At 39.0% G+C, this 27,307-nt stretch overlaps 1 protein-coding gene across 1 annotated transcript in view; it reads left to right on the plus strand.

The window, feature by feature from the left end:
• The first annotated feature begins 1,794 nt into the window (after nt 1-1,794).
• Nucleotides 1,795-27,307, plus strand: part of LOC140200536 (rho GTPase-activating protein 7) — a 201,612-nt gene continuing 176,099 nt past the window's right edge. Inside the window, exon 1 of the mRNA XM_072264013.1 lies at nt 1,795-2,266. Within this exon, the coding sequence (XP_072120114.1) occupies nt 2,152-2,266 (115 nt within the window). The 5' untranslated portion in view covers nt 1,795-2,151. The remainder of the gene's footprint in view (nt 2,267-27,307) is intronic.

A 27,307-nucleotide genomic window follows, 5' to 3' on the forward strand; every position in this document is an offset into this window, starting at 1 on the left:
TTTGCTTTTATCACCATGAAGACAAATTGAGGTATTTGGTTCTGCTTTTGTAGCTGCATCGAGCAAGATGAAGGTTATCTTGAGGAACCTGTTGTTGGATTATGGTAAAACACCTGTGGACTACATTCCTTATTCATGAGACAAAAGATCATAGGTCAACAAGTTGTGGCTTCAATGAATGGAATTTTGGATCTGTCTACTAAGGTCCCGCTATTATTGAATACTCCCTAGGATCTTATCATTCCTGGATTGTGTCCTGGTTTTATTGGTACTCCCAAAATCCATCACCTCACATTTATCTGGATTAAAGTGCACATGGCATTTCTCAGCCATTTCACCAGCACATTGCTATCATCCTATTGGCCAACAATATCCTCCACACTATCATCAACTCTATCAATCTCTGTGCCATCTGTGAGCTTACTGATCACGCCTCCTACATCCACATTCACATTATTCATGTACAGTATATTACAAACAGAACTGATCCCTGTAGACGCCACTAGTTGTAGGCAGCCAGTCCCTTTAAAACAGAGAAGAGGAGGAATTTCCTTAGCAAGATGGTAGTGAATCTGTGCAATTTATTGCCGCAGATGGCTTTGAAGACCAAGTCATTGTGTATAAGTCATTGAGGATAAAGGGGAAGCATTTTAGGACTGAGATGAGGAAAAACTTCTTCACACAGAGAGTGGTGAATCTGTGGAATTCTCTGCCACAGGAAACAGTTGAGGCCAGTTCATTGGCTATATTTAAGAGGGAGTTAGATATGGCCCTTGTGGCTAAAGGGATCGGGGGTATGGAGATAAGGCAGGTACAGGGTTCTGAGTTGGATGATCAGCCATGATCGTACTGAATGGCGGTGCAGGCTCAAAGGGCCGAATGGCCTACTCCTGCACCTATTTTCTATGTTTCTGTGTTTCTATATTTAAAGCAGAGGTTGTTGGGTGCTTGATTAGTAAGGGCATAAAAAGTTACAAGGAGAAGGTAGGAGAATAAGGTTGAGAGGGATAATAAATCAGCTATGACGGAATGGAGGAGCTACTTGATGGGCCGAATAGTCTAATTCTGCTCCTGTGTCTTATGGTCTAAACAACCCTTTGCTATCATTTCTTATGCCCAACTGCCGAGCCAGTATAGATCAATCAGCATCCAGGGAGGCAAAGGAATGCTCACCGATTTAGATCTAATCCTGTATCAGAATTAGATGCAATGGTCTCTACCTGAAGCATTGCCCATACTTTTCCCTCCACAGATGCTGCTTGACCCATTGAATTCTTGCAGCAATCTTTGTTTTTGCTCCAGATTCCAACACTGCAGTCGCTTGTGTCTCCTTTGGGTCTAATTTACCAATTTACAGCATTTTGACAATATTTCCAAAGACAAACAAGAGCAAGATTTTTAAAATAATTTTTAAGCTGAAAAGCATAACAAAGTATGAAAGATCCAAAAACTGCATTTGCTCTTTGGGTGTCATATTATCAGAATTGTATTACATCTACTCCAGAAATTATGGTAACTATGAATTCATCTTTGGATTTTAAAAAAACACTGAAATGGATCAGCTGTGTCAAAAGCAGAACTCCTGTCACATATCAATGGATTACATTATGAAAAACTGTTCACACAGTTTTAAGACTTATTAAAGCCCTGTGCGTCCAAATGTTTGTCTTGTAACATTTCTTTTTGAATGTCTGACTCTCATTCAAGTGTACAGTGTGGCAGCTGTGATGCACGGCTGTGTTTAGTTGGGAGAGGAGGGGAGGGGGCACCTCGGTGGACTGCTGTTTCCTTTCCAGCCTGGCCTGACCCCAAAGCACTGGAGGAGAGGTTTCTGGAGAAGGGTGTCAGCAGATTACTAACAACTTCTCTCCACATCAGGAAATGGTTTGACCCAGTCTGTTTGTTACAAACTGGCTCTTTTTACTTGCAGGCTGCAGTTCTGCATCTGGTGTCTTTAGTGGAGATTTTTTTTCTGTCTCTCTCCGTTGCCTCTCTCTTCATCTTTCTCTCTCTCTCTCTCTCTCTCTCTCTCACTCTCTCTTTCTCTCTCTCTCTAAACATCTAGCTCCTTAATGGAATAGAAACAGTTTTTGTGTGTGAATGTGTGTTTATGTGCATGTCTGTGGGATTCAGCAGAGTGACAAGTAGGGAATGGCTCACTACTCCAAATCTCCGTTAAGACGTTCCTTCAGTGAACACATTAAGGATTCCACCAACAAAGCATGGGATATATTCTGGAAAAACACAAGAGAAAAAAGACTTTCAGGTCAGTGCGTCTCACTCTATTTCTACTGATATATTCCTCTGGAAGCATGCTGTTCAGTGCACAACAGTAATATTGATCATATGACTGAGCTGTAATATTTCCAAGGCTCAGCTCACTTCCTAATACCGATACTTAATAACTGGGCAGATTCAGGGAACACAGTAACTTAGGAATGACTGCAGTGCTATGTATTGGTGGAGGTATATAGCTGGAAATTCTCTTGGAGTATAACCTGCAAATTAAAATTCTCCATAATATAGATGTGAGATATAATTGCTGGAACATATGTAAGTCATACACTGAAAGCTATAAGTTCAGTTAACCATCAAGTAGCATGTCTCTGCTTGTATGTTCAACTGTGACATCAATTAATCTGAAATATCATGAGCAGAAGCTCATGAATAAGCTCTTTCTTTATCTAAGAACATAGATAAATATTCTTACATATTTCTGCACAAAATTAATACTAACTGTTTAACATCTTTAACCACCTCCAACTTTTTTTTTGTTTTCCTTCTTCTCTGTCTCCTCCTACAACCAAAATCATTACCTCTGTCTATGACTACATCAATGAATTTCTTTTATTCCAGTGCTCTGCCATTCTAACCTACCCCTCTCTACCTGTCAGACACACATACATGCGTGATCACGTGTATATACACACACACACACACACACACACACACACACACACACACACACACACACACATGCACACACACACAAAGCTTGTCAAATTAGAAGATTTTACCATTACAACTTGCAGTCTAAAATGAGGATTTCACACAGACTGCAATTCAGGAAAAGAAACATCCTCTCTTCAGGGACCCAAGTGTGATTCATTTAGATTCCAGTGAGAAAACAATTCAGTGAGGGTTTTTTTAAACTCGCAATCAGGTAGGAGTAAGGCTGTTATAATTGGTTTCAATGTCTCTGAATTTTGATGAGGGTACTTCCATAAAGAACTACTATTTACCCATGATTTGCTCTATAAAAATACTTAATGTAAGTACATCTGTGAGTATTGGATGACTACAAGATCAGGCTTGGTTCTGAAGATCCCTTTTGTCTAAATATATTCATATTTCCTCCATTTATAAAGAATGTTTGAGTATACTGCGCCTGTAAAATGAATCAATGTCTTCAGGAGCACTGAGTAAAGTGCTATTTATTTTAATCAAATGTGACATATATAAAACTCCTGAGAACCTTTAAGTAGAAACATAGCATGCTCTCATGAAGTTTTGAAGTATTCGTGTAACTAATGAATTGCTAGTAAGATCTTACGTTAAATTTACAGCTAAAACAGGGGCCCTTAGGTAACTGAAAAAGGCAGCGTTGATTGATAAGGTGGTGAAGAAGGTGTATGGGACACTTGTTTTCATTGGCTGTGGCAGAGAATTTAAGAGCAGAGAAGCTGTGTTACAACTATATAAACCACTGGTTGGGCCACACCTGGAGTGCAGTGTGCACCTCTGTTTGCTACACTGTAGGAAGGATGTGATTGTATTGAAAGGAGATTCACTGGGATGTTGCGTAGATTGTAGCATTTTAATTATAAGGGGAGTCTGAATAGGCTGGTTTATTTTCTCTGGACCAGAGAAGGCTGAGGGGTGATTGGAAGATGGTAAATAAATTTATGAGAGGGTTAGACAGGGTAGAGAGTAAAAGTCTTTTTCTCATGGTGGAAGTGTCTAAGACAAGAAAGCATAGGTTAAAGGTGAGAGGTGGGATCTGAGAGGATTTCTTTTTACACAGAGTGGTTGCAGTGTGGAATGTACTGTCTGAATTGGTGTTGGGGTCAGATACGCTCACAACATTTAAGAAGCCTATAGATTAGTGTAGATGAGTGGCATGGAGGCGATAAGCCAAAGGCTCTGATTTATGCTGTATGAGGCTATGGCTCCACAATTCTATAACTCTGAAACAGTCTGTGTGCTTGTACAGATCAATATTGTAGTTTATGTCCTCCCATAAGACATAGGAGCAGAATTAGACCATTTAGCCCATCAAATCTGCTCCTCCATTTCATCGTGGCTGATCCATTTCACTTCGAAGTTCAAGGTAAATTCATTACCAAAATACATATATGCCACCTCTCAACTGCATTCCACAGATTCACAGCTCTCTAGCTAAAGAAATTCCTCCTCATCTCTGTTCTAAATGGATGAACCCTACTCAGATGCTGTGCCCTCTGGTCCTAGACTCCCCCACTGTAGAAAATATCCTCTCTCCACATTCACTCTATTTAAATCTTTCAATATTCAATAGGTTTCAATAAGATACCCCCTCTTTCTTCTAAATTCCAGTGAGTACAGATCCAGACCAATCAAATGCTCCTCATATCCAGAATCATTTTCATGAACCTCCTTTGAATCCTCTCCAGTTTCAGCACATCCTTTCCTAGATAAGAGGCTCAAAATTGCTCGCAATACTCCAAGTGAGGCCTCACTGGTGCCTTATAAAGCCTCAGCTTTACACCCTTGTTTTTATATTCTAGTCACCTGGAAGTGAATGCTAACATTACATTTCCCTTCCTTACCATTGAATCAACAGGCAAGTTACACTTCAGATTCCCTGATCCCTTTGCACCTCTGATTCTTTTTTCATTTTCTTTCTGTTTAGAAAATAGACTACGTTATTATTCCTTCTATCAAAGTGCATGACCATACACTTCTCAACACTGCACTTCATCTACCAATTCTTTGCCCATTCTCCTAATCTGTCTAAGTCGTTCTGTATCCTCCCTGATTCTTCAACACCACCTGCCATTCCACCTATCTTCGTATCATCCACAAACTTGGCCACAAAGCCATCAATTCCATCATCTAAATCATTGACATACAACATGAAAAGAAGCAGTTTCAACAAGGAACCCTGCAAAACACCACTAGTCACTGGTAGACAATCTAAAAAGGATCCCTTTCTTAACATTCTTTGCCTCCTGCCAATCAGCCAATGCTCTATCCTGTAATACCATGGGCTCTTATTATACTAAGCAGCCTCATGCGCAGTATCTTGGCAAAAGCCTTCTGAAAATCCAAGTACACAACATCCACCAATTCTCCTTTGTCTATCTTGCTTGTTATTTTCTCAAAGAATTCCAACAGATTTGTCAGGCAAGAATTTCCCTTAAGGCCTATTTTATTATGTGCCTCCAAGTACCCCAAAATGCCATCCTTAACAATCGACTCCAACATCTTCCCAACCACTGAGGTCAGGCTAACTGGCTTATAATTTGCTTTATTCCACCACCCTCTCTTCTTGAAGAGTGGAGTGACATTTGCAATTTTCCAGCCTGCTGTAACCATGCTAGAATCTAGTGATTCTTGAAAGATCTTGTGTTGGGCATGTGGCCAAGTGGTTAAGGCATTCATCTAGTTATCTCAAGGTCGCTAGTTCGAGCCTCAGCTGTGGCAACGTGTTTGGGCCCTTGAGCAAGGCACTTAATCACACATTGCTCTAGTCTGTGCGATGAGTGGCGCCCCACACAGACTTCCAATCTGCACCTTGTAAGGCATGAAAATACCTGGCGCAGGCCTCTCATGGTCTGAATCGACGTTCCCTCCCTCCCCCTTGAAAGATCATTACTAAAGCCTCCACAATCTGTTCAACTACCTCTTTCAGAACCCTGGGGTGTTGTCCATCTAGTCCAGGTGACTTATCTATCCTTCAGTCCTTTCAGCTTCCAAAGCATCTTCTCCCTAGTAATAGCAACTACACTCACTTCTGCCCCCTGACACTCTTGAACCTTTGGCATACTGTTAGTATCTTCTACAGTCAAGACTGATGCAAAATACTTAATCAGTTCATCTGTCATTTCCTTATCCCCCATTACTACCTTTCCAGCATCGTTTTCCATTGGTCCAATATCTGCTCTTCCCTCACTTTTACTCTTTATATATCAGAAAAATCTTTTTTTTATCCTCTCTGATATTGTTGATTAGCTTACCTTCATATTTCATCTTCTGCACCACCCCCCCATGGCTTTTTTAGTTGCCCTTTGTTGGTTTTTAAGTTTCCCAATCCTCTAACTTCCCACTAATTTTTCTTGTATTATAGGGTCTTTTAAGAGCCTCCTGGATAGGTACATGGAGCTTAGAAAAATAGAGGGCTATGGGTAACCCTAGGTAATTTCTAAAGTAAGTATATGTTCGGCACAGCATTGTGGGCCGAAGGGCCTGAATTGCACTGTAGGTTTTTTATGTTTCTATGTTTTTGTATGCTCTCTCTTTTACATTTATGTTGACTTTGACTTCCCTCATTAGCCATGGGTGCATCATCCTGCCTTTAGAATACTTATTCTTCTTTGGGCTGTATCTATTCTGCACCTTCTGAACTTCTCACAAAAACTCCAGCCATTTCTTCTCAGCTGTTATCCCTGCTAGTATCCCCTTCCAACTAAATTTGGCCTGTTCCTCTCTTATGTCTCTGTAATTCCTTTTACTCCACTGTAATACTGAAACATTTGACTTTAGCTTCTCCCTCTCAAATTGCAGGGTGAATTTTATCATATTATGATCACTGCCTCCTGAGGGTTCCTTTAACTTAAGTTCCCTAATCAAATCTGTTTCATTACACAACACCCAATCCAGAATTGCACTTACCCCAGAGAGCTCAACCTTCAGCTGTACAAAAACACCATCTCATAGGCATTCTACAAATCCTTCTCTTGGGATCCAAAATCAGTGCCAGCCTGATTTTCCCAATCTACCTGCATATTCATAACTATTGTAACATTGCCCTTTTGACATGCTGTTTCTACCTTCTATTGTAATTTGTAGATCTCATCCTGGTTATGTTTGGAGGCCTGCTTGTAACTCCCATCAGGGTCTCTTTACACTTGCATTTCTTTAACTCTAGCCACAACAATTCTCCATCTCCTGATCCTATGTCATCTTTTTCGAAGGATTTCATTTTATTTTTTACCAACAGAACCACACCACTCCTTCTGCCTACTTGCTTGTCTTTTCGATACAATGTATGTCCTCGGATGTTAAGCTCCCAACTTTAATCTTCTTTCAGCAATGACTCAGTGATCCTACAACATCACACCTGCCAATATCTATTTGCATTACAAGATCATCTACCTAATTCTGTATACTGTGTGTATTCAGATATAACACCCTTCTTGATTTTGGCCCACTGTTACACTGCAACTCATCCTACTGACTACAATTCTGCCCTATCATCTACCTATCCTTCCTGACAGTCTCATTGCTCACTACCTCTGCTCTTAAACTAGCAGCCCTATCTTCAGCGCTATCACTCAGTTTCCCATTCCCCTGCCGACTTAGTTTAAACCCTCCCCCACGGTTCTAGGAAATCTGCCTGCAGGATACTCTTCCCAGTCTGGTTCATGTATAATCCATCCCTGTTGTTCAGGTCTTACCTTCCTATGTGAGCATTTTCTTGTTGTTAAATAAATACTGTAAATGTGATGGCCAATTTCAACACAGGAATTTGCACATCTTTATTTGATAGCAGCCCCACGAGCTAGGACCTCTGTCTCCAGGGTTTTTGGGATTATCACCAAACGCAAGTTGTTTTCCAAGTCTTACTTCATCCTAAAATGGAAATCTATCACCATTCCTATCTTGCTTGCTGGGTTAAAATACTGGAACTCTTTACCTAACATCATAGTGTGTGAATAGTCACCCATAGAGATTGCAGTGGGTCAAGAAGCCAGTTCATCAACCTATTCCAAGGGCATATAGAGATGAGTGTTAAATGTTAGCTTCCCATGAGGACACTTACATCCTGTGGATGAATAAAGAAATGAAAGAACCTATAATCAGTAAATAAATTAAATATCAATATAATCTCTTTTTGACCATTTGTTTGTTGAAGTAATACTGAGCAGAGCACCAAGTAAACTACCATACTACATATTCATTCCTTCATTATGTGTCATGTCATATGACCTGGTGTTCATGGTCTTGACCATGATTGGTGTTTGCCAGTCTTTTTCTACAGAAGTGGCTTGCCATTGCCATCTTCTGGGCAGTGTACTTACAAGATGGGTGGCCCAACCATCATCAATGCTCTTCAGAGATTGTCTGACTGCCTTCAGCGGTTGCATGACCAGGACTTGTGATATGCACCAGCTGCTCATACGACCATCCACCACCTGCTCCCATGGTTTCGCATGACCATGATCAGGGGGGCTAAGCAGGTGCTACACCTTGCCCAAGGATGACCTGCAGGCTAGAGGAAGAAGGCCTTACGTATTCTACGTATACTGATGTTATTCTTTTAAATCTGTCAGAACAACAAGCCTAGTTGTAGTGCACCAAGTACTTACCTTAATTTCACGTCAGCTGGTGGCCTGATCAGTGGAATGATTCACCATTTAGCGAGTCAGCCGGCTCTGTCTGCCCACTCACTAAAAACATTGGTCCCACACCGTGTCATTTGCAGGTGGAATTGCTCAGACTTCCGATTCCGCCATTCATCAATCCAGCTCCACCGAGATCTTCCTAGAAATAAAACTGATGAACATTAACCATATAATTGTTTGCCCAAGGTACCAGCCAACAAAGCTAAGTATTTGCAGCAATCAACTAAATGAAGGTAGAAGTTGGCTCTAATATTTTTAAAAATTGAAAATATTTTTAAAGCTTTCTGGTCTCCCAGACAACTAACATGGATTGAATTGGCAATCTAGACTATGAAGGATTGGACAATCTAGTTCAGTGTCTCACACAAAAGGAAGCTGATTCCAAGAATGTAGCTTTCTTTCAGTTAAACATGACATTGTAAGCTCAGGTGATGGGCTCGAACTGACAATGGGAGTTAAACTATGCATCATCACTTTTGGGCTATAATCTCATGAAAGAAACAGTATTTATATAAAAAAACAATCATTATCCAGATGTGAGTTGCATTCTGGTGACTCATTGAAAGAGTTTCTACATACAATATGTACAATATGTACAATCTGTGTAAGTTCCTGGCTTTAATCTAATTATTGTATTTAAATAATGACATTAAATGTTGAAACAGTGATGAATAAATATATCCTGTTGTTTGACCATCTGAGCTCCTCCAGCAACCTGTTTTTTTTTTGCTACAGATTCCAACACCTGCTGTCTCTTGTATACCATCTCCATAAAACTTGGGTCATTCTTGAATTACTTGTGCAGTTCTGTGACCACATTGTAGGAAGGATGTGCTTGCACTGGAGTGAATGCAGAGGAGATTCACAGAATGGTGCCCGTATTGGAGCATTCCAATCATAAAGAGAGACTTTGAAATTTGACTGACTCTTCCAGTTCTTTCCAGTGTGGTGCATCCTTCCATACTCTTGCAGACCTTCTGAGTTTTGGATTTGACAATATGATACAGAATATTTAATTCTTTATTGTTTGATCTCAGCTTTTTGTTGGTGTTAATTATATTTAGTGTTATGTTTACCCAGATCCTGGTCTGGTAAGGACATGCATCACTTTGGATCTTTGCCTTAGGGTGAAGATACAGATGATCAAGTCAGTTTGTCATTTATTCATGTTTGTCATGCTAATGTGATGAGATGATAAATGGAAGAAAAACCAAATAATGCAATCAAATTGAAATAGAATATCATGACCTAAGTTTTATAGAGATGATATATAAATCCAGAGTTGGAGAGATACTGCTGGAAAAGTTCAGTGACTCAAAGAGCATCTGTGGTGGCAAAAGGATGTTACAGGTCAAGACCCTGTATCTAGATGGTGCTTGGCCATCTGAGCTCCTCCAGCAGGTTGTTTTTTGTTGCTGCAGATTCCAGTTCCTGCTGTCTCTTGTATACCATCTCTACAAAACTTGCTTATTCTTGAATTACTTATGCAGTTCTGTTTTCACACTATGGGAAGGATGTACTTGCACTGGAGCAGGTGCAGAGAAGATTCACAGTATGATGCCTGCAAGAGAGACTTGATAGGCTGGCTACATCTTCATTGTATGGAAGAGGTGGAGCTGGATTCAGAGATATACAAAATTATAAGAGAGATACAGGGTAGACAGTTACAGACATTTTGTCTTGGTGGCGTTATCTAAATCAAAATCAGGTTTATTATCATTGGCGTATGTCATGAAATTTCTTGCTTTGCAACAGCAATACAGCACAATACAAAAAATATTCTGTAAGTTGCAATAAGAATTATATAAAAATAGAAATAATGCAAAAAGCAAGATAAGGAGGTAGTGTTCATGGTTCATGGATGATTCAAAAATCTGAGGAAGAAGCTGTTCCTAAATCAATGAGTGTGTGACCTTTAGCTTCTGTACCTCCTCCCTGCTGGTAGTCATCAGAAGCGAGCATGTCTTGGATGGTGACGATCCTTAGTGATGGATACTGTCTTCCTGAGGCACTACCTTTTGAAGATGTCTTTGATGGTGGGGAGGTTAGTGCCCATGTTGAAAGAAGATGATCCAAAAGAAGACAGTGTAATTATATGCTGATAGTTAGGAGGTTTAGAGGGGATTTATGTGGGATTTCTTTTTCCAACATAATGTGTGTTTGGATTCTGGAATGTGCATCTTAACAAGGTAGGCAAGGTAAGTAACTCTCACAACATTTAAGAAGCATCTAGATAAGAACTTGAAATGCCTTGGCAACAGACCAAGTGCAAATAAATGGGACTAATAGAGAAATGCATTACAGTTAACATGGAACTGGTTGTCAAAGAGCTTGCTTTTGTGCTTGAAGACTCAATGATTCTGTCATACAGTATTTCAAATGGTGGTTCAAATGAGTGAAAAGTAAAGATGCATAGTGGGAGAAGTCTGGTAGTTTAAAATTTAGAAGGGAGCTGTAAATACAGAGGAATTACAAGAGGGAGATTCTAGATTTAGGGAGGCGATGCCTGAATGTCTTGCCATTAGAGCATGCAAAAAATTACAGAAACGTTCAAAGGATTTAAATCCATTCCACTGAGGCACTGGCAGTGAATGACATTAAAAATGATGAGCCAGCAAAAACCATGTGAGTGGCGGTGATATGTTTCTGAAGACTAGAAAATGCAGATGCTGGAAATCTGAAATAAAAACAGAAAGTGCTGGAGTTGCTCAGTAGGTCTGTGGAAATAAAAGCTAAGATATCATTTCAGGCCAAACATCAGATATTTTTCTGTTGTATTTAGTTAGCTCCATTCCTGGAATACAAAACCTCTACTAATTGGTTGTCATAATATCAGTCCTTCTCATTTTTCTACAGCAACACAAAATGTGTGTGCTATTTAAAACCTGTATGCTTGAAAAAAAATCTCCCCTATCTAAATAGAAACTAGCAGAAGTCCCAGCAACAATTCAGTGCCTTGCCAATTAAAAAAAAATGGCACTTAAATCTTCTGTGAACGAATGCATTCATATTAAAGATACAACTACACAATGCACACATTGGAACATGATTTGGATTTTAAAATATTATTTTAAACCACAGTTGTAACCCAAGTGAGCTTAACTTAGCTGCCTTTAGGGTCATTGAAAAATAATAAGTCTCTTCAATTTACGGCAAAACCACATAAACTTGAACCATCCAGCTCACTGCACTGTGGATTTGAGTAAAACCAGCACATCTGCCAATAAAGTAACTGTGAGTAGTGACTGTTTAAATTAGACATGACAGTTTCATACTGGATAATACACAGCGTGCTGTGTGCTTTAAGGCCATGATACAATAGCAAATCAATATGACATCACAAACCATGAAAGGGAACGTTCATCAGTCTCAGTTCAAGATGGAAGCTTATGACAACCCTCACCACATACACAATCTGTGACAATCATGGGTAGCCACCTACATCAAAGAAACCATTCCTACTAATGTCAAATATAAAGGCTGTTTATAAGCCATTGAGTATTGTATTGATGTTTTGCCTCAGAAATTAAAATAATCTGATCTTGGCCCCAATATTTCAACCAGATCATCTTAGCTTTTGATTCGCTGTAGCTCAAAATTTTGTATTTGACACAATATCTTCAGTTCTCTACAGTAGAAATTTCCAAGGGCTGACAAATCTCTGAGAGAAGAAGTTCCTCGTTGGCAACTCCTTGCCCTAAGAGTATCCTTCCTAGTTACTCCTAGACACTCTCATAGAATCATCTTTGCCAAGTTACTTTTAGAATCTTAATTGTTTTGATGATATCAACCCAGGAATCAAACCACTGAAACTTTGCTCCACTGCTTCTAAACAAAGTACTTCCTTTCTTAAATAACAAGGCCAAAGCTGTATACAGTCTCACCAATGTTCTTGTATAGTTGCACTAAGACTTCCTCATTCTTGTACTCTATCCCCATGCTGGTTATCTTTCTGATTATTTGCTGAACCCTCATGCTGACTGTGTGTGTTGTTCTATCTGTGTGTGTGTGCCTCTGAACATTTTGACCCAAAGGTGCAATCGTTAGTACTGCTGTCTCACAGCGCAAAAGAACCAGTTTTGATGCTAACCTTGTGTGTCATTTGCGTGGAGTTTGCAAGTTCTACTTGTGACTGGGTTGTTCTCAGCAGGCTGCTCTAGTTCCTTACAAACCTATGAACAGCTGGTTGATTAAGTGACTACAGTAAATTGTCCCTTAGTGTAGGTGAATGGCAAAAGGTATCAAAGGACAACTAAACTGGCTCCTGCCTTTTAAAAAACACACAAGTGGGGAAGGGATACAGGGAAACAGAGAGGAAATGGCACTAATGGAATTGATGTTTAAGGAATTAGCATGGATTTGATGGGCCAAATTGCCTCTTTCTATATTGTAGTAAGTAAGCAATTCCACTCATTGATATTCTCATGCCACTTAAATAATAGAATATAATCTTATTCTTCATACCAAGATTGATAACTTCATATTTCTGCACATTATACTTAATCACTGTCTTTTTGTACAATTGCTTATCCCACTTACATCTCCTTGTGTTCTCTTCACAAATTGCTTTCCCAGTTAGTTTTGTGACATCATCACCTTCACCTAAACACTATAGATTGAAAGTAGCTAATGCCCCATCCCTGATCCCTGAGGCACAGTACTGGCTATATTTCACCAATATGTTTATCCCTCAGCGTTGTTTTCTGTTTTTAACCAGTTTTACTGCATAACTCCATCACGAATCTTAAATGAAGCAAGATTAATATAGTACCTTTTGGAAATCCACATTATTTATATCTACTGACTGCCTTCTATCCATCCTACTGGCTGATCATTAGAGAACTTTAATACATTTAATGAACAAAATTTCCTTTCATAAACCAGTTAGTTTCAGACAATAAATATGTTTCTTCTTATGTCTTATTATTATTCACATTTATTACCATTGATCACTCCATCTTTGAAATTTTTCCCTCACTTCATCTGGTTTCAATAGATTATTTTCACCATTCATTGGAATTGTAAATTTTACTCCTGATCCCAAAAGATGTAAAAAGTGTGTTGCCCTTATTTTGATGATGAATAGAGAGTTTAGTTCCAGAGGGACATGGTGAAACAAGTAAATGCATGTTGACTGTGAAGGAACATTCACACATTGTGAAGGGAAGCACTTTCAATTCTACACTCAGACATTTCCTGTTCCCATTCTTCTTTGGTATCTCTAAAAGACAATGTACCAACTAATGCTCATGGTAAACAATGCCAATTTATGTGTTGCGTACTGAACTGTCTTGGAAAACATTCCAGTGCTGGTCTTCCATGTGATGTACTGAAAGGAGATTGTTTCATTGTCCATTGTTCCATTTAATGACTTTTCTTCCTTTGTGCTGATAAAAATGTCTTTATAGAAAATGGTGATTGACTGGCCAATATACATTAGTTAATTGTGCAGAAGCAATACTGTCCTTGGTCAGGCCAGTAATGGCAATAGCATTCATAGTCTTGATCAATATGGAGAAAGTAGTATTTTGTTTCTATGCATTTATAAAATAGAATTATGTGCAAACCTCTCATCTAATCCTACACAGTCACGTTTTCTTCACTCTCTCATGTCAATATTTGCCATTTTAAGTTCCTGTCTACATTAATCATGCAAAGTAGTCAAGGTTTTATTACAACCAGTGGTTATGCTGTTTCATATTTTTGTGCATCACCAAGCTTGTCAGTGTGCAAAAAAATGCCTATGTACTATTTCATAGTTGTAAATATGTGGTTAATAAGTAATACTAAATTACAAGGATAGAGTTTTGGAACGTTGGAACACAGAAACAGGCCCTTTAGCCCATCTAGTTCATACTGAACTGTTATTCAGCCTAATCCTATCGATCTGCACCTGGATCATAGCCCTCTATACCCCCCTCATCCATGTAAGATTCAAAGATTCAAAGTGTATTTATTATCTAAGCATGTATATCGAGTACCACTCTGAAATTCGTCCTCCCACAGGCAGCCACAACACAATAAAACACTCATAGAAAACATCCATCACTCAATGTGTTTAAAAAGAATACGTTGTACAAGCAACAAAAAGTGAGCAAACAACATATAGAATACAAACATCAAACCAGGAGTACAGGAGTACTTATCCAAATTTATTCCGAAACTGTATCCACCACTTCCACCAGCAGCTCATTCCATGTTCTCACCACCCTCTGAGTGAATATATTATTAAACTATGAATGGGATTTTCAAGAATGTTTGTATTCTATGTGTGTGACTTTGACCAACTACCGACTACTCATGCAATGACACCTGAAGGTTATACCTGGTCTCAGCTCTCTGTCCATTGTTGTTTTAGATTAATCAGTGAATGGAAATTTTTACTTTCTGGATAAAGAAATGTTTAATATTATAAACTGCCAGCAAATGTCAGTATTGTTTCTGTATTTCTTTAAATTCCCACAATCTTTCAACAGCTGCTCTGTTTAGAAATTGTTTGCCAACAATAACAGGACAAGTATGTAACCTTAGCGTTTGTTCAGTCAGTGGTTTTAGTTTGTTTCCCACATTGATAAGATGAGGAAAAACTAAGAAGTTCTGTAAATCTAAAAAAAATCTTAGAAAACATATTACTGGACGCTAAAGCAGTCTCACTTAAACCAGTGACAAGGTGGGTTTCCAAAATGTTGGTAACTCTTCCATGGTAATTGTGAGATATAAATAAAAAAGCATTGAATGAAATTCTTCACCTTCCTTGCTTTCTCTAGAATTTCTTCAGAACTTGGTCAGGGATGTAGGCCACAGTCCTTCTTTTCATATCTACTTTTGGTCCTATTGTCCATTTTCAGATGAAGGAGCAGGCGGTCAAGTTAAGTTGGAGGATATGAGAGTGTTGATGAAGGTAACATTTCAACAAATGGAAACCCAGCTCTTGTCTTCTCAGGGGTGTTCTGCTGCAGAAAGCATTTGTAGAAAACTTCCTATGCAGTTTTGAACTCCAGTGTGTTGGCTTTCATAAAGCAAATAGAAGTCCACTCCAACCATTTCCAGATGGCTGGGATTCTCCCATAGTTAAAAACAGACAGGCAGGAAGTGGCGGATGTAGTGGGAGTGAGAAACAGAATTCCTTGCTCTTGATGAAGGGTCTCAGCCTGAAACATCGACTGTTTTTTCACTCCATAGATGTTGAGTTCCTCCAGCATTTGTGTGTATTATCCCCTGCTCAGCATTTGTTTCAATATTTTTATTCCTAAATTGAACAGGCAAGTGTAACAGTTTTCAATGCCTGTTTAATAATAGAAGAAATCTTTCTTAAAACACTGAAGAAAGCCTTTGTGGAAATTCACATAAAGCTGAATTGCAGTAACACTTGTTCAATGCAGCTTAGTTGATCATTACGATAAAGAACAGAAGATGTTCGGCACTGCCATTGGCTAAGGTCCTATCCCTCAAGTCCCCTTTCCTGCCTGAACCACAGCACTTTATCAAACCCAGCCTTGAATATGCCCAGCTTCTGGAATTGTAAATGTAAACATTTTTCCTCCACAGAGAAAAGTTATGATCAGCCTGTAAAGGGTGTGTTAGAAGGGAAGACAATCAGGGCTTTCAAAGAAGGTGAAAGTCATTTGCAAGCTTGTGGACAAAAAGCAAACGTATGGGAAAGATGGTACCAAGCCAGACTCTTTGGAGGGAATGCCTTCTTTGGGGTTATAGCAATTCTCTTCAGTGATTCCAAAGGAATTTTGCCTCATGTCAGTCCAAAATGGCCAATGGTTAATAAGGAACTGATATTTCAGGCCCTATGTGCTTTAGTTTAAGGAAATGGTTTCTCAGTCTCTAGCCATTCACTCTCTTTCAGAATTAAGAGTAATAAAACATAAATAAGATCAGAATTTTAAAAAAATACACAAAATCCAGCTATGAAACAACCCACCAGTACTCAGAAGAATAAGTTTAATAATTCTCTCCAGTATTCTACAGGATCATTAAAGTTGCCAGGTCATGCTTTCACCATAACTTTTTAATACCTGAGGCATGTCATAACTGGCAGATAGTAATGTTGGACAACTGGGCATCATTGTTTTAAAGCTGCAGGAAATTAATTCAGCATTTGGCAATGAAAATAGTGAATTTTCATTGCAACCTTTCACTGGTTTGGCAAACATTATCCGTATATTTTACCATGTTTCACCAGCAATCTATCTGCAGTTAGAAAAAAAGAGAACTTTATTGTCATTGCTCAAGACAACAAGATTGTGGTACTATGCCAGTCTGTGAAAAACAGATATGTATAATGTATGCAGTATGGCTTTTCTTTTTAATCCCATTTTTACATGCCTTGGTAGTCCATAACACTCAAAGGACATTAGCAGACCAGGGTGTCATATTGTTCAGTTGCACAACAGCCCTCGGGAAGAAGCTGTCTTTCAGTCTTACAAATTCTCTATCTCCTACAAGATGGCTGAGATTGAATAGTGTCCAGGATGGGATGGGTCTTTAATGATGTTAGGTATCGAGAGTTATAGATTGTCTCCGGGTTCGGAGTTGAGTCCCAAGGACGTGTTGAGCCATTCTGATCACTCATTGGAGTACTTTATGATCTGTCTTACTACTTTTAGAGTACGACGCTGTCATTCTGTAGTCAGCATGCTCTCTATTGGACATCGATAAAAGTTAATCAGCAATATTTAGGACAGGTTATCTCTCCTTAAGCACTTCAGGTAGTAAAGTTGCTGTTGTTATCGAGGTTGTGTTGACAGACCAAGAGAGCTCCTCAGTGATGTTCATTTCCAAAAACATAAAACTGGAGACCCTTTCCACTACCTCACTATTTAGTAGTGGAGCTTGTTTGGGACCTCTTGCCTTCTTGAAGTCAATTATCATTTCTTTTGTCTTCTTGATGTTGAGAGATAGTTTGTGATTCATGCACCAATCAGACAGTTTCAGCACCTCCTCTCTAAGTGCAGATTCATTACTGTTTGTGATTAGGCCAATCACAGTTCGGCATAAAGGAGTCCTGATGAGGGGTCTCAACCTGAAATATCAATTGTTCTTTCCTATCCATGTGTGCTGAGGAGTTATTCCAGTATTTTGTGTGAGTTGCTGCAGTTCAGCATCCATTCCCTGTATACTCATTCCCTCCTGCTTCCTTAATCAGTTAACTAGGCCCATAGGACCTAAGAGTAGTTCGTTATTTGTGCGGTCACAGTTTGTTCTGAACACTGCCTATTCAACGATATTTACAGTGGATGCACTAGAAGGATTCACTATGTGAACTGGGAAATAAAGGACTTAGCATTATCAGCTGTACAGTGGCTGCCACCTATTAAATATTTATAGAAATAACCCATGATAGTTCCAGTAATGGACAATGGAACAGTCATTATCAAAGTTATTAAAAAGCTGCAACCATTTGAAATCTGAAGGAAAAAAAGGAAATACAAATATTCAAATCAGGTCAGTCAGCTTACATGAAGGGTAAAGATATTAACATGTGGATTGGAGGCAGGAGCACCCGACTCCGCTTTTGAGACCTGTTGAGTTGTTTAATACGATCATGGCTGACCTTCTTCGTCTTCTTCTTCTTCTTGTAAGGTTTAATGGCAGTTGGCAGATCAAAATTACTGCCACTTACTGAGATGCAGCATGGGGCAGAGACAGGAAGTATACCCACTAAATCACCCCCCCTCACCCAAAAAAATCAAATAATATCCAAAAGTCTAATGCTTTTCAGGACATCAAATATGCACTTATATACTATACATTATGATGGCAGTGAGATCCTAACAACCTTTTCATGTTAAACTGTGTCTGTCCCAAGGGGCTCAATTTAGCAAGCAGATGCTTTATTTGCACCTTGTTGGAAATACATTCAAACACCATATGCTAGATTGTGACTGATTTGACTGTAACCTCAATTTATACTCCCACCTAACTTTATTGAGTTCTATCAATACTTCCACTGCTCCTAGAGGAAGACAATTCCAAAGTCTCCCAATACTTTGACAGAAAGAATTATGTCCTCATTTGATGTTTTAAATGAGCAATTGTTAATTTGTAAAATAGTCAGTGGTTATGCAGGAGGGAGTGTAAAGAAGACAAGTCATCATTTTTTATTGTCATTTCGACCATAACTGCTGGTACAGTACACAGCAAAAACGAGACAACGTTTTTCAGAACCATGGTGCTACATGAAACAATACAAAAACTACACTGAACTACGTAAAACAACACAATAACTACACTAGACTACAGACCTACCCAGGACTGCATAAAGTACACAGAACAGGGCAGACATTACAATAAATAATAAACAAGACAATAGGCACAGCGGAGGGCAGTAGGCTGGTAGTCCGATGGCTTGGGGGGAAAACTGTTACATAAATAAACAGCTGAATGGCGGTGTCCAGGATTCCATCCGTTTCTGTACTCCCGCCGAGTATTTCGTTGGAGTCAGATGTAGTCCAATTTAATGTCCATTGGAGAGCAGAATGGACAGGAGAGCTGGCCGGCGAGGGCTTGCTTTTTTCCTGGCACGGACTCCTGCCCACTCACCTCGCTTCCGCTTCCTCGCACACCGCTTACGATGTCCCCACCTCCGGCCACTAGCATCAGGCGACTCCGAAGACTGCGGGCCTGATTCTCTCAGCAAGCTGAGGTCGTGCAATTTAACCAGCAGATCTTTATGAAGGTTTGTTTTTGGGCGATCTCTGTATTGTAGCAGTATCTGACGATGGTAGATAGTCACCCTGTTATCCATTGACGTAAACCCCAATTGTGCCTTAAAATTAAATTAAAAACTAAATTAAAGTAGCACCAGATCAGAAAGGGCACTGCTGCCGTGCCATGCCGCCTGCTGGAACTTTAATTACGGGGAGAAATTGGATAGGCTGAGCATGTTTACCCAGAACAAAAAAAAAATTGGTCTCCAGGGACAGGTATAGAAAATTATATGAAACATAGATAAAGGTAGATATTCAGAATCTTTCTTTCCAGGTTAAAATTGTGAAGTTCTAGAGGTTAAAGTGATAGGGGAAAAGTTTAAAGGAGATATTTGGAGTATTAAAGACAAGATGATGTGGGTTTAAGGTAAGAGGAAGGAACCTCAAGGGCCTAGGTCTTTGCACATAGGAGTTGATATCTGGACCTCACTGGCAGAGGAGGCAGAAGAGTCAGATACAATAACGACTTTCAAAAGAATTTCGTCAGGCACTTAAAAAGGCAAGGCATGGAAGGATAATCCCATTACAATGATGTGTGCAAATGGCATTAGAGTGGGTGCACAGCATGTGGTGGGCTGAAGGGCCAGATTCTATATTGTATAATATGATACAAATAAACTTGAATCATGAAGCTTTGAAAAAGTTTAATCATCAATAATTTCTATTGCACTTCAAATCCCTGCTTATGTCACTAGTTTATGATCATTCTAAATAAAACAACAGATACATTTCAGAATGTTGAGCCTTACATACTGAATCATATTAGCAGATAAGCCAGTCTGACTTGTATGTTGCAGCTTCATACATCACTCTGTAAGGGATCCCTATTTATTGTTGCCTCTGACCACCTTCTCACCGTAACATCATCAGCAACATCATGTGACATGTCACCATAACATCATCATCATCATGTGACATGTCACCATAACATACACAGTAATAAAGTTCTAAGCTTCGCTCACATGCAAAATGCAAGGTTAATGAAAAAAATAAGTTGACAACCTTCATTTGCACTTTGTGGATAATTTTGAATGTCAATGCAGATGAGGGTTCATGTTTGAAAGGTAAAGATGTATGAAAATCATAATAAAGTGAAAAATGATCTGAGTTGACTAACTTCAAAGTTTTTGCAGCTCACACCAAATAGAGTTAAACTTTAATAGCAAGTAATTGGTTGGCAAGATATGTTTTGCTTTAATCAGGATTCTATTTAGAACAAGAGGCCCTTAACATGGTTAAAAGATCCAATTGGCTGATCACTGAACTACAGTCAAAAGAAAATTCAGTTCTGAGCAAGAAAACAGAACATCTAAGGTTTTAAAATTTTCTAAAGTTTTCCCTTCTGAAGTTTTAAAATTTACAAAGGTGAGTCCTTGTGTTTTAACACAACATTAATAATGGGATTGTTGAGAGGAAGTATTATTTCAATCTGTGATTAAGTTCTAGAGAAATGTATAGGAAGTGGTACTGCTCATTATAACACAATATGGTATAGTAAATAAGGAGGCTTAGTTAGCTGGAGCTTTGTTTTGACTCTTGATTATTTTTGCTTGCTGAAGCTTAAATGCATTATTGAATTAAATTAAGTGTCCATAAATTGGAGTCAGATGATATTTGTTTCAATGGTTATGGGAGATTTCAGGATTTGAAGACAAATTAGTAGCAATGCTTAATGTTTAAAAAGTTGGATTGTTAGTATATGACCTTAGCTGGTGTGAATTTTGATCATTTGGTATGAGAGTTTTATTCCTGTATTCAAGATTTTTTTTCTTTTATGTGCACAGTTGCTAAAATTATATTTTCTTTCAAATTCAATATAAATCCTTTGGCCTGGTAAGCACACATATACAGCCTATCCTTAAGGAGTGGGGAATTGAAAAATCGTAACATTGTCTGGCTCTTGCCATCTCACATGTCTTTAGTCTTGAAGACTAGGGCTGTTGGTATTTGAACTGATAACTCATGTGAAATTGTTTAGAGCCTTGCAAGTGGGGTTCATCTCCTTTTGTCTATTGCAAGTTGCTCAGTCATCCCTTTCCCAGTGTTGATTCCAGTGTCAAGTTCCTCTTGAATGTGACTGTGAATTTTGAAGTTGTTACTTTAGTGCATTATGCAGTTCTGTGGTTGGAATCAATTTAAACAGCTGTTGAAAGTGTTTTAAATGTTATACGTCCATGATATCAAATCACATCTAATGATTCTTCTACTTGCTGATCAAACAAAGAAATACATTGATTGTCTAAATTGTTCATTTCTCAATTCCATGCTACTTCATTCTCTAAGGGTTAATGTTGCAAGCTCTGTGAACACAGCAGTAATTGTGTTCCTCGTTTATAAGTTGATAGTGAGGTCATTTGAGGGTTGGTTACTCCACTAGCTGAAATTATGGGTCATTTGTTGAACTTCACAACGCCACCCTACAAGGACATGCATTGAGGTAGCTATCAAGAATGTATTGACAAACTATCAAAAGTCAGCTGCCCCTTGAGTTGAATGCATTACTTGCCCTTATTTCTTGTCCACACTCAAACTTACCAACTTTATTTTGCATTGTGAAAATTAAGATGCAAAGTCTATATGCATATATAATATTCAAACATAAGTCATTTGGTTCCATATGGACTATAATCCATTTCAGCAGAGCATATTATTATAAACATGCTAATATTAGGATTGTGTTAATTACTTTGTTCTGTGGTCCAGATTATTTGCCTATTTCCATGTTGATTGACTTATATTACAAATACTGCATAAATATTATGGAAGTTGAGATATTTGATGTAGAGTAGGAAAAAAATCCTACAAGGCCAGAGCCACTTCATGGTGAAATGACAAATACCTTGATTTCTTGTGTGAGGATGGGGAGAACATATCCCAGTAATTAGTCATAGTAAAAGTCATACTTTATTGATCCCGGGGGAAATTGGTTTTCGTTACAGTTGCACCATAAATAATTAAATAGTAATAAAACATAAATAGTTAAATAATAATATGTAAATTATGCCAGGAAATAAATCCAGGACCAGCCTATTGGCTCAGGGTGTCTGACCCTCCAAGGGAGGAGTTGTAAGGTTTGATGGCCATAGGCAGGAATGACTTCCTATGATGCTCTGTGTTGCATCGCGGTAGAATGAGTCTCTGGCTGAATGCACTCCTGTGCCCACCCAGTACATTATGTAGTGCATGGAAGACATTGTTCAAGATGGCATGCAACTTAGATAGCATCCTCTTTTCAGACACCATCGTCAGAGAGTCCAGTTCCATCCCCACAACATCACTGGCCTTATGAATAAGTTTGTTGATTCTGTTGGCGTCTGCTACACTCAGCCTGCTGCCCCAGCACACAACAGCAAACATGATCGCACTGGCCACCACAGACTCATAGAACATCCTCAGCATCGTCCGGCAGATGTTAAAGGACCTCAGTCTCCTCAGGAAATATAGACGGCTCTGACCCTTCTTGTAGACAGCCTCAGTGTTCTTTAACCAGTCCAGTTTATTGTCAATTCGTATCCCCAGGTATTTGTAATCCTCCACCATGTCCACACTGACCCCCGGATGGAAACAGGTGTCACCGGTGCCTTGGCTCTCCTCAGGTCTACCACCAGCTCCTTAGTCTTTTTCACATTAAGCTGCAGATAATTCTGCTCACACCAAGTGACAAAGTTTCCTACCGTAGCCCTGAAACCACTGTAGCCCCGGAAATTATGGGTTTCTTATCTGTGAATGTGTATCGACAAGTTATTGAAACCACAACTCCATCTTTTTCAGCTCCTCTTTGCAGCATCCAAGACCAATTACAAATAATTTTCTTTAGAATTTTGGTTTGTTTTGTTTTTTTTCAGAAAAACATTCTAACTCTGTCTCAGATTTCCTGCGTGAGGCCCAGTGCTCAAACCTACCACATACTGTTCCCGTTCTACTAAATTTGTCACCCTTGGGAAAGATCTCACTGATCGGGTTGACCCAGATAGCTAAGGCCCTGAGCAATAACAGGACCTTCAGTCTTACTACTGGTAGACTGAAACAGTCTGCCTATGTATTCTCATGAGAAACACCTTGCTGGTCTTTTTAACAAAGCTGGCAGTATTTTAATGTTAACCTTATCAGAAGCTATTAAATGCATTCATTTGCTTATTCCTTAAAAAAAATCAACAAAAAACAAATTACTAATAAGCATGACTTATTCCTATGGATCCCCAATGTCAATTTAAAATAAGTACCTAGAAAAATTCTTTAGAAGTGACTACTCAGTTCTCCTCAATCAAAGTCCATACAATAGATGAGATCTCTAGAGAAAGTGCAAGTGTTTGTCCTTAATATCAAAACTTTTGATCTGGTTTTTCATCAGAGAAAGGAAGCCCCATCATTCAGATTTGGATTCTGATTTGTTTATTGCATGTACATCGAACCGTATAGTGAAATGTCATTTGCGCTAACAGCATAGATATACAGTTATGTTGAGGCTGAGGCATGAGGATCTCTTACCAGTTGCTTGAGTTGTCTTTTATATGAAAGAAGGTGTTTCTGTTTGGTGAAGGATAATCATCACAGTCCTACGTCATCACTGTAAGGCAGTGTCATCAGCACAAACATCTACAACTGTTTCACTTCTTATTTTCTGTCTATTGCTGGTTTAGAAGAGAGATACCAGCTTTCAATTGTGCTATATAATTTCACTAGCAACTCCACACTCTTAAGTAGTCCACACTTGTATGCAGTATTAGCTGTTCGATATTAAGGAATGGGCTGATAAATAGCCGTACTAATGTTGTGCAATGACTACTTTTGCTAGGAGGTGATTCACTGAAATGCGTCATTTACATTAACAGAGCACATATACTCACAGCACCAGGTTCAGGAACAGTTATTACCCCTCAATCATCAGGCTCTTGAACCATAGAGGATAACTTCACTTGCCCCACCACTGAACTGTTCTCACAACCAACAGGAATTCTGCAGATGCTGGAAATTCAAGCAACACACATAAAAGTTGCTGGTGAACGCAGCAGGCCAGGCAGCATCTCTAGGAAGAGGTGCAGTCGACGTTTCAGGCCGAGACCCTTCGTCAGATGAAGGGTCTCGGCCTGAAACGTCGACTGCACCTCTTCCTGGAGATGCTGCCTGGCCTGCTGCATTCACCAGCAACTTTTATGTGTGTTGTTCTCACAACCTATAGGTTAACTTTCAAGAACTCTCATGTTTATTTACTTATTTACTATTTTTCTTTCTTTTTGTATTTCCACAGTGTGTCATTTTTTGCATATGGCTGTCCACCATGTTGGTGCAGTCGTTCATTGATTCTATTGATTCTGATATTATTTTCATTGATTCTCTTATAGTTACTTGGTTTATTGGGTATGCAGAAGAAAATGAATCTCAGTTGTATATGGTGACATATATGTACTTTGATAATAAATTTATTTTGAACTTTGGTTTAAATGCTTCTTTTTGAGCTTCAATGGGATTTCTAATGCCAATTCACTATCACCAGTATTGTGTGTGTGTGTGTGTGTTTGAAGGAAACATTAGCCAGGAATTCTACCAGATCAACCACAAGAATACTGGGGCTGAGCAACAGTCCAAAATCATTCCACCATCTATGTTGTACAAATCAAGAATGGTTGCATGGAGTTTTAAAATTTAAGAAGCTCAATGCACCCAAGGGTGATGAAACATGATTGGTAGTCCATTCAACTTGCTAAATGTGTATTGCTATTATTAACCTTGCACCTGAGCATTATTTTGTGTTATCTATAATTTACCTTGTAGTTCTTGCTTAAGCTATTCTTGAAGCACATCCCACCACTCTACTGGTGTGCTTTCAGCAAAGAAAAGTGAGGGCAGTTAAAGGTGGTAGAACGGGTAGCACTGATGTCTCAACTCTGGTGATCTGGGTCAAGCTTGACTTACACATTCTCCTTGATAGTTTCCCTGAGTGCTCTTGCCCATCATCATCCCAGTGTTGTTAATATGGATAACGCTGACTTGCACACATCCCATACACAGAAATCAATGTATCCAAGAGCATACTTCGGAGAAGTTAAGGAACTAGTGCAAGCAGCAGACTCCTAATTGATAATTGTGTTGCCAGCTACTGGCCAGGCAGCCTCTTGTTATGCAGTATGGGCATTTTTTCCTCAGATGTTCAAACTATTTTGTTTGTTTCCTAATGTAATTCAAGGGCTGTTGAATTAGTGCTTGTCCGACGTCTTTTGTCTGGAACCATAGAGACTTATTTAAAGCTTTTGTTACTTTTCAAGCTGATATGTTGGGTCTGCAGTTAATGCTGCAATAGCTAGTCAGAGCAAACTGATTGTCCCTTTTTTTTTAAAAAAAAAATACCTAGTGCTGAAACTAAAACTTAGACTAAACTGTTAGTCTGCCCAGAACTTTGTCAAAGAAGATTATGGTTTCCAGGATATTTGGAAAAATTCTGGGGAGGGTAATTCTGAGGGTTTAAACATTAGTGATGGATAATATGATTTGGATTTAGACAGAAAGGTGAAAAGTGATTTTTTTTTCAGGTTGAAGGACTAATGAAAATGTAGCTGCATTAGGAACCAGCAGCCTCTATATTAATGGTATCAAGCAATCAATAATCTTTAGAGGGGGGAAAAAAAACCAGACTCTGGAAGCTTGTCTGAAAGTTTCCCAAGTGCAATGAGCCTGAGGAACTACAATAAATGCCACAAATCCTGGCTTTTGATTCAAGGGATTGGAAAAAGCTGCTGGCAAAAGCATGCAGGGCACTTAGTGATGGGTAGTCCTAACTGGGAGTAGATTTATTCAGTACATGCAGTACAGGCCACTTGAACCTAGTGGTCTCTGCTGTAGTGTGTGCTGCACATTATTTCCTCCGTTTATCCTTGCATAGATTTGTGCTGTATGCCTTTATATTTCTGATAGAACCTGGAGTCTGAACATAGAGATGAAAGGCAAAGCTAAACAGAACTAGAAGCAAAACAGCACTAAAAGGTGAAAATTATTATCAAAAGGTTTTTGTACAAATCATAATTTAAGTACAGTGGATTCCGGTTCATTGGGCCATCAGTGAATCAGGGCAGCTGCTTATTTGGGACAACTATTAAAGAATAAAGACTAGTTGAGAAAGTAGCCGGATGCCCTTTGTCTCTTTGGGACACCTATTCTGCTTAATTGGTTTAAGACTGTTGCTAAACAGTCACTAACTATTGTCAGTTATGTGCACTTGTGTTGTTGTTAGACAGTACACTGTCCTTGGAGCGAACAGTTTTTAAAAAGCATCAGCTTGTGTTCAAAAAGCAGTGATTTTTGTCACTGATAGTTGATATAAGCATTCAGAACCGTTTTGATCACTCTGGTTTCCAGCATTCGAAGGTGCCAGAAACAGCTGGGAGTAAAAATGGAATTATTTCACTACTTCAACAAATTAGGAACTATGTAGAATATGAAAGTGTTGACAATCATCTTGAATGTTATGATGAAAATGAAGATTTAAAGGATACAATCGTTGAAGGCATTATATGAAGGCAGTCCATCATTTACTCTAGGTGCCTGAACTGATTTTGTTCATTTACAGTCAATCAAAGAAAACAAAGCCGTGTGCACTGAATGAATTCCTCTAACTATTAGGAACTAATAATAAACATGAGATTCTGTAGATACTGTAAATCCAGAGCAACACACAGAAAATGCCTAAAGAACTCAGCAGGTCAGGCAGCATTTGTGGAAAATAAATAAATAGTCAAAATGTTTCAGGCTGAGATTCTTCATCAGGACCAGAAAGGAAGGGGGAAGACCAGAATAAAAAGATAGGGCGGAGGGGAAGGAGGACAAACGAGAAGGTGATAGGTGAAGCTAGGTGGTGGGAAAGGTAAAGGGCCGGAGAAGAAGGAATCTGATAGGACAGGAGAATGGACCATGGGAGAAAGAGAAGGAAGAGGCACCAGAGGGAGGTGATGACCATTATTTCAAAGAAATTCATATCGTTTTCCAAAA

The sequence above is a fragment of the Mobula birostris genome, chromosome 7 (assembly GCF_030028105.1).
Source record: "Mobula birostris isolate sMobBir1 chromosome 7, sMobBir1.hap1, whole genome shotgun sequence".
NCBI classification, from domain to species: Eukaryota; Metazoa; Chordata; class Chondrichthyes; order Myliobatiformes; family Myliobatidae; genus Mobula; species Mobula birostris.